The 16429-nt window shown below is 49.1% G+C and overlaps 1 protein-coding gene across 1 annotated transcript in view; it reads left to right on the top strand.

Moving 5' to 3' along the window:
* Positions 1-691: 691 nt before the first annotated feature.
* The window catches only part of PHGDH (phosphoglycerate dehydrogenase), a 31251-nt gene continuing 15513 nt past the window's right edge, over positions 692-16429 (top strand). Inside the window, exons 1-5 of the mRNA XM_065927093.1 lie at positions 692-908; positions 6413-6564; positions 9757-9822; positions 13054-13108; positions 13197-13295. Coding sequence (XP_065783165.1) covers positions 771-908; positions 6413-6564; positions 9757-9822; positions 13054-13108; positions 13197-13295 — 510 coding nt within the window. The 5' untranslated portion in view covers positions 692-770. The remainder of the gene's footprint in view (positions 909-6412; positions 6565-9756; positions 9823-13053; positions 13109-13196; positions 13296-16429) is intronic.

Here is a 16429-nt window from a genome sequence, read left to right as displayed (position 1 = left end):
GGAGATAAGGGCTGGGAAGTGCCTCCTTGGTCAATATATAAATTAGGCCAGACTGACATCTCATTTTCTTCTTTTTCTTCTTTTTTTAAGTAATCAGAGAGGAAGTAGTGGAAGAGGAGAATATTGAACAAATATTTTGGCTGGTCCAAATTCACCAGTCCCTTGTTCTCTTTCAAATTCATAATTTTCATTGCATCATTCATTTGGAATTAATCATGGTTTTGTGAGGTTTTAGAAACAGTTCCCTATTGCTTTCTATTATTTAACTTTCCACATCTGTGTCTTTGGTACTCTCGGATGTTAGCCACCAGAGGAAAGAAGCTATGTCTTTTTAAAATTCGAGCCCGTTCAGCATCCAGCACCTTGTCTTGCCCATAGTAGGTGCGTTAATAAATGCTTGTTAAAGAGTTAGGTGCTTAAGAGGAAAGTGAAGAGGAAATAATACTTCTCTCATGATGAGAGCAAATATATCTCAACTTATTTCAGATATGAATCAGCTACTCAGCAAAAAATGCTTCTGTCTGCTCACCAGGTATAGAGAAATAAATGCTTTGGCTGAGATTGAGAAACTGTCTCCAGAGGATAATAAAGTGGGAGGAGATCTGAAGACTCTGAGCCACGACGAGGGGGCGGAGTCACAGAGAGTTGGAGAGTTTCTGTCCAATCGCGAATCCTGCTCAGTTACTGAAGCCCGCCAGTCGAAGCAGCCGCGTTTCGCCTTAGGTGCTTCTGCCCAGGAAAAGCTGCAGATTCCAGGGCCAACTCCAGCAATGGCCTTTGCAAATCTACGGAAAGTGCTTATCAGTGATAGCCTGGACCCTTGCTGCCGGAAGATCCTGCAAGATGGAGGGCTGCAGGTGGTGGAGAAGCAGAACCTGAGCAAAGAGGAGCTGATAGCCGAGCTGCAGGTTAGCCGAGCGTGAGAAAGACAAGGGCTGTGTGGCATCCTCCGTGGACAGTGGTTGACACACTCGGCCCAGCGCGCCCCACCCTCACGTCCTACCTGGTGTCAGTCTTGGGGGTCTCCCGAGTTTGGGGGCTGGGGAAGGTGGAGGGAGAAGGAGGGAGGAACCAACGTCTGCAAGCTGCAGGATGCAAACTTTCCGTTCAGTTTGCAACCGCGTGTTTCACGTTGGAACGCCTCCCGCCAACACTGCAAAGTGCAGGCTGCCCGCGGGGTGCCAGCGCGGCTCCCCAGGGCCTTTGCGCACGGTGGCCCTGGCAGTCTGGCGCCGTCTCTCCTGCCTCGCGCGGGGGTGCCGGGGGGAGGGGCGCCAAAGTGGCTTTCTTTCTTGGAACTCAGGGACCGGGGAGCCTTCCCTGGCCGGCCCAGCCCTGGCTCGCCCAGCCAAGTCCTGCCTTCCCTGGGGGACGCTGGCGGAGTCCAGCCTGTCCCGTGGCTGCTCCAGCAAGCTCCCCCAGAAGCTGCAGGGAAAGCGGCCGGGCTGGAGCAGCAAACGCCATACCCGCCTTTAGTATGATGCAAGACTACTGAGAGTTTTCACCGCCCCTCGGCCTCTTGGGAGCGCTCGGAGGAAAGAGGGGCGGGTGATGGGGGGCGCCCGAGATCCCCGCGCCGGCCGTGACCGCTGTCTCCGCCAGCGGTTTCGGCGATGGCCTCACCTTTGGCCTCGGCGCGGCAAGGTATGGCCAGATCCGTGGAGAATCCGCTCCCAAACGCTCCCAGGAGACCTGTATTTCTTAGCAAATCTTTCTAAGGAGCATATCACCGCTTGTCGTGTTATGTAATTAGTGCCGTCTACTTCGGATCTTTCTTTATCTTGTTTGTAAAATCCCTGCGCGATTTGGTAACCTCGTCTAGGCTTATAACATTTATTTTGGGAACTCTTCACTCCCGTTCCCGCACTTCTTACGTCCGGACTGCACCCAGCGCCCAGGTGTCTCCACCCCACCCGTCCAGCTGCATTCTCCCTTGTCCCCCAACTCCCACACCCGGCATTGTAGCCTCCTACCAACTTCAGCCAGACTCAGCGCGGATCCACCCCTCCATCCTTCACTGCTCCGAGAGTCCCTTAAATCAAACCACAGAGCTGGTAGCTGTTGCTCTTGCGGTGAGGCAATCATACGGTCCTCCTAACTGCCTTTGTATCTCCTGCTGGGTTTCCCCTGGGAACCCTTGTCGGCTCCTGCCCCTACTGTATCCAGCCCCTTTCTTGTACTCAGAGAAGTTTCTGACTGGTTCCTATCTTCCAGAAGCTTGTCAGCAGGTTAGGGAGCCTGGTTAACAGACTGTGAAGCTAGTGACCAGATAACACAGTACTTGAGTGCTAAATGAGACCATCAGGAGCCTAAGCCCCTGCCTGCTCCACCTCTGCTCAGGCAGAGAAGAGGGTGATCAACCTTGACTTGGTGGGGGTCAAGGACTCAGGAGCTGATCCTTGGAGCACCCTCGGAGTGAATGGAAGACAGGCGCTTCACTTATCACCTCCCCTTTTGTGCGGATGGTAGCAGTGGCTTTGGCTCTGGGCATTGGCCAGTAGGTAGTGTAGTGGTCTCTAGATCCTCACCTCCACCAGACCACCTGGCTGGGAAGTGTGGATGGGAGTCAGGGGCTTTCCAGCTTTCTTGTGGAAATGAAAATCCTGTACCCCTGGGGTAGGGTGGGATGAGGGAGTGGTGAGTAAGAGTGGAACTGACAAGAATGGGAGCCCTTGGTCACTAGTTGCAGGGTTCAAGAATGTTGGGAGGTTAACTGGGAATCGGGGGCTGGGACCTCGAGGATGTTTTAAAGGCACTGCAAACTCCTGGCAGGAAGAGAGGTGTTTGTTGGCTACATTGTTGAGGGATTTGGGCGTGCCCAGTTTTCCTGTCTGTCTCTGTAAAAAAAAACACTTAAGTTTGGAATACAGGTTAGTCTCCGTGGGCCAGTGAAAGGACTCCTATCCAAGCTACCTGTTGTTATTCTGAGTGGAGAGGTATCTGGGTTAGTGGCCCCTGGCCTCCCCCGTTTAAACCTTTTTCATACCGAAAGAAGCTGGAGCAGGTTGCCAGAACCACGCCTCGCCTCCCTTCACACTCCTTGGTATTCTGGGCAGGCACGGTTTGTTCTCTCTCGCTCCGTGGTCAGGAAGTACAATCATTCCCCAGAACCATGCTTTTCAGACTTGAAGCAAGTCACAGCTCATTAGTGGGTATTGAAGTCCCTTTAATGGGTCGTGATTAGCATTAAAAAGAAAAAAGTAAATATCAGAGAGCAATACAGATAGTAAGGCTAAGTGTGTTTGTTACTGTGGGTCTTAGTCAAAAGTTTGGAAAACACCGGCTTGAAATAATAAAGCTTCTTGTTGGAACTCAACAAAACTCTTACTTAGACTGTGTACCCCTCTTCTATCATCTTATACAAGTCTAATAATAAATGTTGTCTTACCACATATCAGTGGTTTTAGACTTTGACCATGACCCACAATAGCAAATTCACTTTACACCGTAACTCAGTACACACACACATATGTGTACACGCATACACTCAAGCTTCATGAAAGAACACCCATACTATATGTACTGTATTCTGATATTTTCTTCTGTTTCATTAAATAACAATGCTGGTCAGAATCCACTAAACGCAGGCTGGTAATGTATTTAACTTCCTGAGGTACCTTAGTATCTTTATCGCTGAATTTTAAGAAAGCAAAAGAAGGGAATAAATTTCCATGCAACAGTCCATGTTTTGAAAGGCTCTTTTAAAATAGCACGTTTCCAGCTTTTACACTAGGATTTGATTTCCAAAGGTTACATAGCCATCTACTTAATGAGGATCACATATATTGTGCAAAACAGTGCCTACCTGCATTCTCTGTAGCCAGGGGAACATAGTCTGGAGACTTTCTTTGGCTGCCCCTATTACATAAGTCAGCGCGTGCATGTGTCTTTAGTCGTTTGGTTGTTCAGTTGTGAGGCAGGAGGAATGCTGAAATCACCCCCAAGTCTAAGCCTGTCCTCCTTGGGAAAGGAAGCATGTATAAACTTGAGGAACATGAATGGTTTTCCACTGCTGAGTTGGCATAGTTTGTCTGGAACAGCCATAAATCCGGCAGAACAGGGTCCTGCTGTTTTCCAGCTCTGAGGCCACTGAGGGGACTGGGAGTAGGAAGGAAAACCAAGTGTGGCGAATGCCTATTCCAGCCAGCTGTCATACACTGATACGGCACACACAGAGCAGAGAACAGCGGACAGCAGAGTGGGTGTGGTGTTGAGATTCCCATCACAGGAGTGCCAGAGGGGACCTTGGGATGCTGCAGAAGAAAGTTACAACCACAGCAAACTTCCGAGAGGATGTGGGCTGCCGTTTGCAGAAGTAGAGGAGAGGTGGGGAGAGCAGGGAGCCACTTCTCAGAGGGATGGCAGGGGGCCTGAGGGGGACGGTGCCTGGGAGTGCAGACTCTCAGTAAATGTGTGCAGATTGACTGAATCCTAACTTTTTTTGGGTGGGTGGGTGGGTGGGGCACAACGTGTGGCCTGTAGGATCTTAGTTCCTTGACCAGGTATTGAACCTGGGCTGTTGGCAGTGGAAGTGCAGAGTCTTAACCGCTGGATCCCCAGGGAATTCCCTTGAATGAATTAACTGATGCTGTGTTTGAATGAACAGAAACAGAAGTAGCTGAGGGTATAAGAGGCCTTGCAAGCTTGTGAACTCTGGCCACAGGGATGTCCAGATCGTATGGGACCAGTGTCTGCTGAATGGGGGTCTGCAAAGGCAGATTCTCACTTGGGATGGGTGAGCTCTGCCTGTACATCTCAGCTGGTCTGACTGGAGGCTCTTCAGACCTCGTGGCTTCAGAGAAAGCTGGGACACACCCTTGAAGAAAACAGAGAGACTGTAGAATAAATCTCCCTAAGTCAGATCCTTCCACAGAGAGAGGCTCTGCTTGTTAAAAACTCCATGCTGTTTCTGTGCTTGTCCTTGGAGTCTGCAGCGATGGGGTGGACTCCTGGGGAGTCTATATGCTCTTCTGCAGTCAGTCTGCCCTGCGGGGAAGATTCCCAGGGTTTGGGGGAGGGCTGGCAGCTTTGGAGAGAGTATTCAAGGAGCATTCTATTTCAGAACCACAGACACGAAAGGGTGTGGAGTGCTGGTGAAGGGTCCTCGATGCGGCGCTCTCTGGTCTGGCAGAGCGCCAGCCAGTGAGCGTGCATGAAACATTCACACCTCCAGAGAAGTAGTTCTTCAGCCTTTTCTAAAGAATCATCCCAGTGTTGAGAAGCCCTCCAGATCTAAGTAGACTGCAGAGTAAGCTTTTTTTCTCCTCTCCCCTCCGTGGAGGGAAAAGAACTCTCTGTTCTCCCTGCATATAACTTGTCCAAACTTGTTCCTAGGCTCTGGACTTGTACACAGTATACACAGTGTGGGCCCTTACCCTAGAAGCCAGATGCCAATAACCCCTCTTTGTCTTTGGAATCCATGTGGTGGGAAGGGAAGAGAAAAGGTTCTCATGGGATCCAGCTGGGTGCCCCACTGGGGAAATGCAGGGCAAGTTACAGGTTTCAGATCAGTTGTCTATTCCAATGCTCTTGTGTTACAGGGGTGGGGGTGACATAACTTGGCACAGTGACCCAGCATGTCATTGGCAGCACAGGGCCTAGAGCCCCAGCCTCCTGGTTCCCAGCTTGCTGCTTATGCAGACAGCCTTGCAGCTTGCTCGTCAACCAAACCTGGGACAGCCAGCGTTGGGCAGAGTGTGCATTTGCTCTCCTGCTCCGGTTCCTGGGCCTTCTTGCTGAGTATTTGGCACAGCGTCCTTATTCTGCAGAAGAAAGCATCAGATGCTGGACAAGCCTAAGGACGATTGTCCCCAGGTCTGGCATAGCCCAGGTAAAATGGCTGTGATGAATACAAAAAGTCTGATTTTTCACATAGGTTTAGTTTTAGTCTAATATTGCCTGGTTTTCTTAGCAACTGTGAACCAGCTTAATTGTTTTCTCCCCTTTCCTCTACTGTGGTTTCTATTTTAGGAAATGTTTTTCTTTTGATCATTTGCCTTTTATTAACTTCACTTAGTCATTCAGCTGACCAACATTTATTGAGTGCCTTCTGTGTACCAGGCATAGGGGCTCACAAAGTAGAATCTGATCCCACCTCACCCCATCAGTAGCTCCATGTCTGATGAAGGAAGTGATGTCCCTTGAGCAGGGCCAGATATCGTGCCAGGGGTTGTACCTGTCCTGTCTCATTTCCTCCTCACACACCTGAGGAGGCCGAAGCTCAGAGTCTTAGCTCATCAGGGCTGGAGCTTGGATTTGAACCCAAGCCTGACTGTTGGCGAAGGCGCATACACACGCCTTCCTTTCCTTGAATGTATCCAGCGTCAGCCAGCCTACAGGGACTCCCACCTTGGACAGAGAGGCCATACAAAGACCAACTCTGTGGATCCAGATGTTTCTTTTTCTGCCTCAGGACTGTGAAGGCCTTATTGTCCGCTCGGCCACCAAGGTGACCTCTGACATCATCAACGCGGCGGAGAAGCTGCAGGTGGTGGGCAGGGCTGGCACGGGAGTGGACAACGTGGATCTGGAGGCCGCAACCAGAAAGGGCATCCTGGTCATGAAGTAAGTCGTGGAGGTGGTGGGAGTGAGTGTGGAGACTGACTGCGTGGAGGGAGGAGATGCCTGTAGAGTCAAAAGGGGGTCCAGGAGGCTGCCTGCTCCAGGCTGAGAACAGATAGGGTGGGGGCAGGTCGGAGCTTACAGTTTAGTGGTTTCCCGGGTTTTTGACATGGAGGCTGTCTTGGTAATCTCAAAATGCTTCACAAACACACCCCACATATGCTTGCACGCCTGCAGCCTGGCTGAGGAGTCAGAAGAACCTTAGTGGATTTGTCTCAGTCTCTGCTGAGGCCCTGCCCCTCCCCCTCTGTGGTTCCGTGTGGAGCCCGGTTCTGCAGCTCCACTTGATGATGGTTCTTGGGCTGCAGCACAGCCTTTGCTAGTAGACAGACTTGCCCACTCTTTCTCTTCTTCTCTTCCCTGGGCTCTTCTGGGGAGGGACCCCAGTTTCTCTTTCAGACTCCAGGGCCAAGAAGGAAGGGGTCCTCCTCAGAGCTGTTTTTTGCAGAAACTCATGGCAAAGGTCATGGCAGCATACCAGTGCTGCTGCTGCTGCTGCTAAGTCACGTCAGTCGTGTCTGACTCTGTGCAACCCCACAGACAGCAGCCCACCAGGCTCCCCCGTCCCTGGGATTCTCCAGGCAAGAACACTGGAGTGGGCTGCCATTTCCTTCTCCAATGCATGAAAGTGAAAAGTGAAAGTGAAGTCGCTCAGTCAAGTTCGTCTCTTAGCGACCTCATGGACTGCAGCTAGGCAACCCTTATTTCTGACACCACTCTGACATAAGATGGAATAGCAAGGTTATCCCTGTCCACTTCTCCGTCCTCCATTTTTTCTTCCCTTGGGAGCCTCATCATCGTCAAGACCTTCCCCTCCCTCCTCTCCACTTCCCTTTGTAGGGTAGGGGTTAACTGACCTGGTTATCGGCCTGAGGTCAGTATCCAGCAGAAGCGATGTTAACCGGTAGCATCCTCCGGGCTTCCCAGGTGACTCACTGGTAAAGAATCCATCTGCCAATGCAGGAGAACGTGGCTTCGATCCCTGGGTTGGGAAGATCCCCAGGAGGAGGAAATGGCAACCCACTCCAGTGTTCTTGCCTGGAAAATCCAATGGACAGAGGAACCTGGAGGGCTACAGTCTATGGGGTCACAAAGAGTTGAACACGACTGAGTGACTGAGAACACACACGCAACCCATCCTTCAGTCTTGCCCTGGATCCAGAAGCACCAGCCCCCTGGCCCCAGCACCTCCTCCCATATCCTGTGTAGTCTGGTCATTAGCTGGGGGTGACAGGAAGCCAGGTTTTCTTAGAAAGACAGACTCTGAGAATCCTTTTATCTTGATTTTTAATTTTTTAAAAATAGAATATCTTGACCTTTTTTCTCCTTATAACCTTCATTTCCAGAGAAGAAAGACCCAGTAGAGGGCATAAAGGGTAAACATGTGTGTTAATAGTTTAAAAACAGTAAGGGAAATCTTTTGAGAAAAGAAAAATAGTTTCATGGGTTTTATCTCTATCTTCTTTTCTGCAAAATGGGTAGAATCAACATTGCCCTTTGATTTATCATGTGAGGAAAGTTTCTCAGTGCAAAACTTGTTGAGAAATAGAAGGAGAAGTCCAATAGGAAAAGATAAAAACATTAGCTTTGTTCCTAATAAAAGCCAGGTTGGGCAACTTGATAAAAGTCTGTGGTCAAAGGGCCACCCTCTGCCTCTGTCACAGGTACAGAAGTGTGAAAGTAACACCACAGTGTAAATCAACTGTACCCGATAAAATAAAAGCTTGATGGCTTGGAGCAGCAGAGATTTGCACTTTCTGTAGGCAGATAGGTCCTGAAATAAGAGAAGTCAGATAAGGGCTGAGGCACACACATTTCTCCCCATCTAATGAGATGCTTCTCTGCCTCGGGAGAAGTAAGTCTGGGTAGAGAAAGGCCAGGTGTGTTTCTCGAATGGGGGTCCCTCCTCAGGAAAACATAAAGCCAGGGCAAAAGGGTTTTCTTCCAACTTCGGGTTTAGGGCAGGAGTACATCACAGAACTCGGGGCTGGTGGCATGGGGTTGGGGGTTTGCATTAAGAACAAGTATGCTCAAAATGTTGGAGAGAATGTAGAAAGAAGGGAACACTTATACACTGTTGGTGGGGATGTAAATTGGTGTAGCCACAGTGGAGAACAATATGGATCTTCCTCAAAAAACTGAAAACATGACCCAGCAACCTCACTCCTAGGTACATTGGGAAAAAAAACAAAAATGCTAATTTGAAAAGATACATGTACCCCAGTGCTCATAGCAGCATTATTTCAATTGTCAAGATGCAGAAGCAACCTAAGTGTCCATGGACAGATGAATGGATAAAGAAGATGTGACATATATATATATACACACACACAATGAAATGCTGTTGTTTAGTCTCTAAGTTGTATCTGACTCTTTGTGATCCCATGGACTGTAGCCCACCAGGCTTCTGTGTCCATGGGATTCTCCAGGCAGGCATACTGGAGTGGGTTGCCACTTCTTACTCCAGGGGATCTTCCCAACCCAGGGATTGAACACATGTCTTCTGCATTGGCAGGTGGATTCTCTACCACTGAGCCATTCTGGGAAGCCCATATAATAGAATGTTAGCTGTAAAAAGAATGAAATTTTGCCACTTGTAGTAGCCTGGATGATTTTGGAGGGCATTAGGAAATAAATCAGAAAGAGAAAGACAAATACTGTGTGATATCACATGTAAGAAATCTAAAACATATAGCAAACTAGTGAATACAACAAAAAAGAAACAGACTCACCGATACATAGAACAATCTAGTGGTTACCAGTGGGAGGGAGGGGCAACATAGGGGTATGGAGTTAAGATATACAAACTATTAGGTATAAAATAAGCTACAAGGATATATTATACAACGTGGAGGGTAGCGACAGTATTTTATAATAGATATAAATGGAGTGAACCTTTAAAATTGTAAATCACTATATTGTACATGTTTAACTTATATAATGTTGTGTATCAGCTGTACTTCAGTTTTTTTAAATGTAAAGAAATAACCCATAAAGCTAAACAAGAGAAATAAAGAACTGGTAAGCTCATGGAGCAGGAGAGCAAGCTCGGGGTGCACTGGAGGCTTTCCACAGGGACAGGAGTGGGAATCCTGGTCTGGCTGACAGATGACCCCCCTCTTTTTTCATGCATAGTACCCCCAACGGGAACAGCCTCAGTGCTGCGGAGCTCACCTGTGGAATGATCATGTGTCTCGCCAGGTAAGTGAGTCCCTAACTTCTGAGGAAAGTTACTCTCTGTGGTCTGTCAGTTATTATGACTCCCTAAGCAAAATGACCCAGAGAAACTTAGAAACACTTCAGCCTGGTGATGTGCAGGCTGCTAAGAACCTTCAAGGCTGTCAGTCCTCCACTGATCACTCATTATCCTGGATCTCACGTTCATTACCTGGGAGCAGGCCCCTGGAGAAAATAAATACGTGGGTGATCTTCTCTTTCTCCGTACTCAACGTCCGCTCTCCACACCCATCCCCTGCGCCAGTCACAGCAGTAGGTGTCCACACACACACGAAGCCTTCTCTGATCTCGAAGCCTCACAAATGCTGTTTCTGCCGCCTGGGTATCCGTCCCTGCCATTTCTTCCTTTAACTCTTAAAACTGCCCTTCAAGGTAAAGCTCGAGTGTTAATTCATCCAAAAAGCTCTCTCTGGATTCCTCAGGCAGGCTGATTCTCCTGGGGCTTACCTCTGTTACTGTCCTTGCAGATCTATATGTAAGGGAATGGAATAGAAAGCTTCCCTGGGATCCCTGGAACCAGGCATGACCTGTGGGTTCATAACACAGGAGATCTCAAAGGGTCAAATCTCTTGAAGAGAGGGGACAGCCTAGAGGTCAATGAATATTGCACAAATGTACACGAGTCTTACTGCGTTGGGTGGTAAAGTGACTGAGCCCCTGCTCTTGAACAGGTAGTGGGTCATTGGGAAGGGCAAGGAGCCAGTGGACCGGCAGAAAGATGCTCTGGGTCCCTTCGCAGATCCGTGGATCCTTAAACCAGGGAACCCAGGCAGCCAGGACCCCTTACTTCTCTACTCAGGCCTGAAACCTTCTGGGCCTCATAAATGATTCTTTCCCCTTCTCAAGACCTGGGAGATGGTCTGAGGGCATTCACCTTTGCTCTAACTCTTCCCCAAGATTTCTACCTGAGATCTTAGGTCTTCACTGATACTCACCAGTCAGTGAAGAGGAAAGGAGGTTGGAAAAAGGGAGGAATAGGGAGAATTGCCCAGCAGAAGGGATCTGGTCCGGAAGGTGCCCCTGCGCTGGCTGTTTGGATCTCTCAGAACATCTAGAGAAGTGTTGAGGCCCGATGCCCTGGTGTCACGTGTACTATTAAATTCAGTGGTGTTTGTTTGTTTGTGTTTTTGGAAGACGAGGGAAGGATCCCAGTGCCGCTTTCTAATTCTCTCACATTTTTTTTCCGGAGGTGATGTTCCCTTGGGAGTCAGGAATAGTTTCCCTCCTATTCCATGACCAACTTTACTTAAAGGAGTTGGTAAAGTGGTATGATTTAGGTTCCCAATCACTCGTCATGACCTCAGTCATCAAAGATGCATCAAAACTAATAAAGGAGCACCCTGTAAGAGGGAATCACCAGTCTCATAACTCACTGTGTGCTGGTTTAATCAGTCTGCTTTCCCAGCCAGGCAGCAGTAGCAGGGTCGCGTGGGTGGACAGTGACTTTGAGAGCCCTGGGCAATGTGGGTGGAGGGCAGGCCGGGATGGGCCTTGCGCTGGGGGACTTCATCTAGATGCCTGGCCCTGAGGCGCTGGAGAAGAGCAAGGACAGGGAAGGACAGTGAGGAGAATGCAACAAAGGCAGACTTCACTGTTCTGCCTGCTTTCCTCCTCTTGTAAGTCAGGTCGGTCTCTATTTAATTCCCGGGAGGTCTTCTGCCCACATGTGGCCATCCTCACACTGGCCTGCTGAGGACCCCGCAGGGTTAGGGCCTGGAAAGCCCCGTGACCAGCTGGGTGGAGCGCCCAGAGGGAGGTTGCGGGGGTTTCCTATGTCCTCGGGTGCCGCACACGTGCCTCAGGTGGCACCGGGCAGCCAGGTGGGCAGAGGTCGGGGGGCGAGAGGACAGGAGGAGGCAGGTGGGGGCTCTGTCTCCGTCGGGTTTGATCAGTTGGGCTTTGCTTCCTCGCGGCAAGTCATTGTTCTCAGCGATGTGGGGACATTGTCCTTCTTGAAGTGAGGCCCGATGGGCCAGAGCAGCGAGATGGGGCTTCTTCCATGTGCTTTGTTGAGGTTGCCTGTGAGTTCGTGGGACTGTGACGGTAGGGCAGGTTCTCCGTCAACCTCATCCTCAGATGGAAGTCTGTGCCTGGTAACGTGTAGACCGGAAAGAAAGCTTTGTATAGGAACTCAGGGAAGTGGAAATATGGAACAGTTATCTTGGAATCTCTGGTTTTCACTCTCGCACATGCAGACACATATATACCGCTGAATTTTATGCCCGGCAGGAAAGTCTGCATTGAAATACTTAGGAGGCTGACTAGTGGGGATGCCTTCCTTGGCTTTGAATTCATTCTGATACTTCTGGCTGAGTGGTGCTGGGCAAGGTGTTTAATCCCCAGTGCCTACAATCTCCCCCCAACTCTCCCCCCCACCCCTGCCATGCAGTTATTGTGAGCATTAAATGAGCTGATATTTAAACATTGCTTCTTATCTCTTCCTTTCTCACTTCCAGAAGAGCCTGAAAGACCTTGATCCACATAACATATCTTGCCTCTGATTTCTCACATTGCCCTAATTTCCTTTGTCCACTCTGAAAAACACGTGGAGACTCAGACCTCCATGTTGGCTGATAGGAGGAGATAGGCTGTGGAGCTTGTGAGGTGTGTGTGTGTGTGTGTGTGTGTGTGTGTGTGTGTGTGTGTGGTGAGACAGGAGGTACTATGGTCGTTGGAAGTGTCTAGACATAGCACCTGCTCACCCCAGTGTAGTCTTACTCTCGAGGGAGAGTAAGTATTCAGCTATCCCCTGATATAGAGGAAGATGTCGTAGGTTGTAGCTCTGAATGAAATAAGAAAATGGAAATATTTGTGCTTCTGGAACATTTGGTGTTAAAATCCCCCAATACACCGTTTCATTATCTCTACAAATGCTGGAGGATTAGCTTTTGCTTTTTACATGCCTGGAGTCACTGAGGCCAATATTCAAGCAACTGAGATGGACTCAGAACCTCCTCCCAGACATTTGGCTGGAGACAATCCCAGGGCTCCAAGCCAGGTCTTGTCAAGGGGTCCTCCTGCTACACCCCTTTGTCCATCCTCGGTATTTCTGAACCTGAGCCCCCAGACCTATCTTGAGCTTGTCTTCATCAGGGGATGTCCAGCAGATGTAGTAGCCGTGCAGTCTTCACACTGTGCCTCCTTCCTGGGCTGATGGGGTCTGGGTGGGCCTGCTGAATGTGTCTGTCCTTGCAGGCAGATTCCTCAGGCGGCGGCATCTATGAAGGATGGCAAGTGGGAGCGGAAGAAGGTAAGCGGCTGGCCTTGCCTCCCCCTGCGTGGGTCGGTGTCCACGGTCTACTGCAGGCGCTGACTTGAGCTTCTTTCCCTGTTTGCAGTTCATGGGAACCGAGCTGAATGGAAAGGTCCTAGGAATCCTTGGCCTGGGCAGAATTGGGAAAGAGGTGGCCACCCGGATGCAGTCCTTTGGAATGAAGGTACGAGGTCGCCAGACCTCTTTGATGTGGGGCTTCCTGTGGCAGTTTTGGAAGAGGCAGCTTTGCTTGAGAGAAGCTGAAGGCTTTGTCCTAGGAAAATCTGATGCCCCCTTAAGAGCCCCTGAGTAAATGGGTGGTAAAGCCAGGGAAGGAGGGGACATGGGCCCACCGACCTAGACCCTTGAACTCAGCATCTGGGAATACTTGGTGGAGATCCTTCAGCTCTGGGATGAGTACTTGCCCTGAGTCCCCATGAAGCAGAGAGTTTTATCCTGCCTATCCTTTCCTCCCCTTCTGTGAGGGCCTCCTTGTTTTGCTGCTTCTGTCTCCTGTGATAATTCAGAAAACTGGAGCAAATTTGTAACCTTGCAGCAGAGCCCTTGCTGTCCATCTTCTAGCCCTGCTCCATAGTCCAGAAGAGATTGAAAGGCGCTTCCCTATACACTGTGAGGGACTTCCCTGGTGGCTCAGATGGTAAAGAATCTGCCTGTAATGCCAGAGACCTGGGTTCAATCCCTGGGGCAGGAAGATCCCCTGGAGAAGGGAATGGCAACCCACTCCAGTATTCTTGCCTGAGAAATCACATGGACAGAGGAACCTGGCGGGCTACAGTCCAGGGGGTCACAAAGTGTTGGACACGACTGAGCAACTCACACTTTCACACACTGTGAAAAGATCATAGTGCCCACAGTGGCTGGGAAAACTCACACACTCCTCAGGAATCTTCCCTGACCCCACCGCCCACCAAGGCTCTGTCTTATCCTGCACTTGGAGCTCGGTAGTTCTTCTGGTTGAGGGAGGGTCGTCATCAGAAGCAGTGCCGCTCCCCAGCCCCTACCCTGGGGACCCATCCAGAAGGCTGTACCAAGAGAGGGGAGACCCACAGGGTGCCCAAGTGGGCGAGAGAGGTGTGGCAGCTGGGCGGGCATCTCCATGTTTACTGTGGCTGTGGAGAGAGGGCTTGTGGGTTCAAACAACAGCCAGGAAACGTTAAGGAAGAGGGTTTTGAAAATCAGATTATTTCAGATCTAGAAACATTTCCATAAAGCTGTAAGGAATTTTCCCTTTTTCCCTTGCTCTTTCCTTTCTATATGTCCTCACTTTACATTAGGAGAGACCTTATAGATTGACCCTTAATTTTATATCAACCTCTGAATTTTGTTAAGTTTTTGCTAAGGGCTCATAGCAAATGGGTGGTGAACAAGGACCAGGTGGGCATCCCTTTGTACCACAGTCTACATCTTCTCTACTTATCCTATTGATTGAAGTCAGCCAGACATCTCTGCTGAGCTTTAGCACCAGGAAGAAGAGATACTTTATTCTGGCTCCCTATGAGAAGGGGCATGGCCCCCCAGGATCCATTGATCATGGAAGCAGACCAAAACCATGTCCTTTGTGCAAGCCACAGGGAGTACTCTCTTCTTTTTCCTTGTTTGTGAGGGCTCAGGGTGAAAGTTCAGCTCCTGGAAAATTCTGATCATCTAAAAGCAGGGGTCAGGGGTTCAGTAAAACTCAGGGCACATGTAGCCGAACACGTGAGTGCTTCACTGATGATGCGGTGACTTTGGGATGGTTGCCAGGCCCAGCGGTCAGTCTATCACGTGTGCTCCCCTCCCGTAGGGTACCACAGTACACTGGGCTCTTCTAGCTTGGCAGGACTCATTGTCAAGGACAGGAGACTTTTGTGGTGACTTAAGCCAGGCAAAAAACCCTACCCTGTTCCCTGAGTAATTGAAGTGATTGATAAGCTTGTCTGTTCTTTTAGCGTGCATGCGTGCTCAGTCGCTCAGTTGCATTGGACTCTCTAGACTCCATGGACTGTAGCTCACCAGACTCCTCTGTCCATGGGATTTCTCAGGCAAGAATACTTGAGTGGGTTGCCATTTCATCCTCAATGGGATCTTCCCTACCCAGGGATAGAATCCCACCTTGGCAGATGGATTTTTTACCAATGAACCACGTGCGAGGCCATCTTGTTTCCTGAATAATTGAAGTGATTGGTAAGCTTGTCTGTTTCTTTGGCGCACTCAGCTACTTAACCGCAGCCCTGGCTGCTTTCCAGAGGCACAGAGGGATACAGGACCTTGAGCATCAGCAGCAGATGTGACTGACAGGGCTCAGCTCAGAGAGGTCCAGACCCTGCATATGAGTGCTCATCTGTGTCTCTGGGCGTAGCACATACCACATTCCCGTATGCTCTATTCCCAGCATGGTTTTGAGGGTGTGGGTACCTTTTTTGTGTTGCAACATATATCTGCTTCCCTGGGGGTTTCTTCTGTCCAGATGTCTCTGGAGGGTCACTAGACTGTTTTGCTTCTGGTACATGTTCTTTGTAAACCTGAAACACACCTTGGAATGTACCCCCACCCCACATACACCCCAGCCCCTCAAAAGCAGCCTGGCTCTGGTTCTTTCCCACTGGCCCAAAGTGGCCTCTTTTTGGACTCAGCTGCTTACTTTGATCCAGCTCTCTAACAGGTTTCTGGATCTGACACATTTTGAATCATATCTCAGTGCAGAGAAATCACTGACCTGCATCATCTGAACCTTGGTTGATGTTTGAGCAGTTGCAGAGAGCAAAATTTTCTAAAGGCCAAGGAAGGAAGATTCTTGAACAAATTGTTAAAAAGATGATTTATCAGCCTCCAGGCAGGATGAGTATTTACTAAACACAAGTTGTTTCAAACTAGTCTTGGCCTCTCTTTGGAAATCAGTAGTAAACTTGTAATATCATGGGACACCCTAGATGTATTTATCTTGACTATTTAAAATTATAATCATGTAATAAGTGAATGCATTCTCATAAAAATTGAAATTTAGATAAAGGTCTCCTAGATGACCATCCCAATCCGAGTTTCCTCAGGTAACATCCGTTTGATATATGTCATCTCAGACTTTTTCTATGTATTTACATGGAATACAGGCTTCTGGGATACAGGTACAGTTCTGTACCTATAGAGGAGTTTTAGCCTAGAGACAGTAGAATGTTGTGCATGTTTTTAAGATAAAAATATATGTCTTGGAATAAATAGATTTACTATATTTTTAAACTGTTGCATGGAATTCCTTTGAAGGGATAAATTGCTTTTATTTGGTTATTACCTCAACGATGAACATTTTAGATCGTTTGTAGA

This window comes from Muntiacus reevesi, chromosome 1 (genome assembly GCF_963930625.1).
Source record: "Muntiacus reevesi chromosome 1, mMunRee1.1, whole genome shotgun sequence".
In the NCBI taxonomy this organism is placed as follows: domain Eukaryota; kingdom Metazoa; phylum Chordata; class Mammalia; order Artiodactyla; family Cervidae; genus Muntiacus; species Muntiacus reevesi.
The sequence above is the reverse complement of the archived record's forward strand: the minus strand, read 5'-3'. Positions and strand labels throughout refer to the sequence as shown.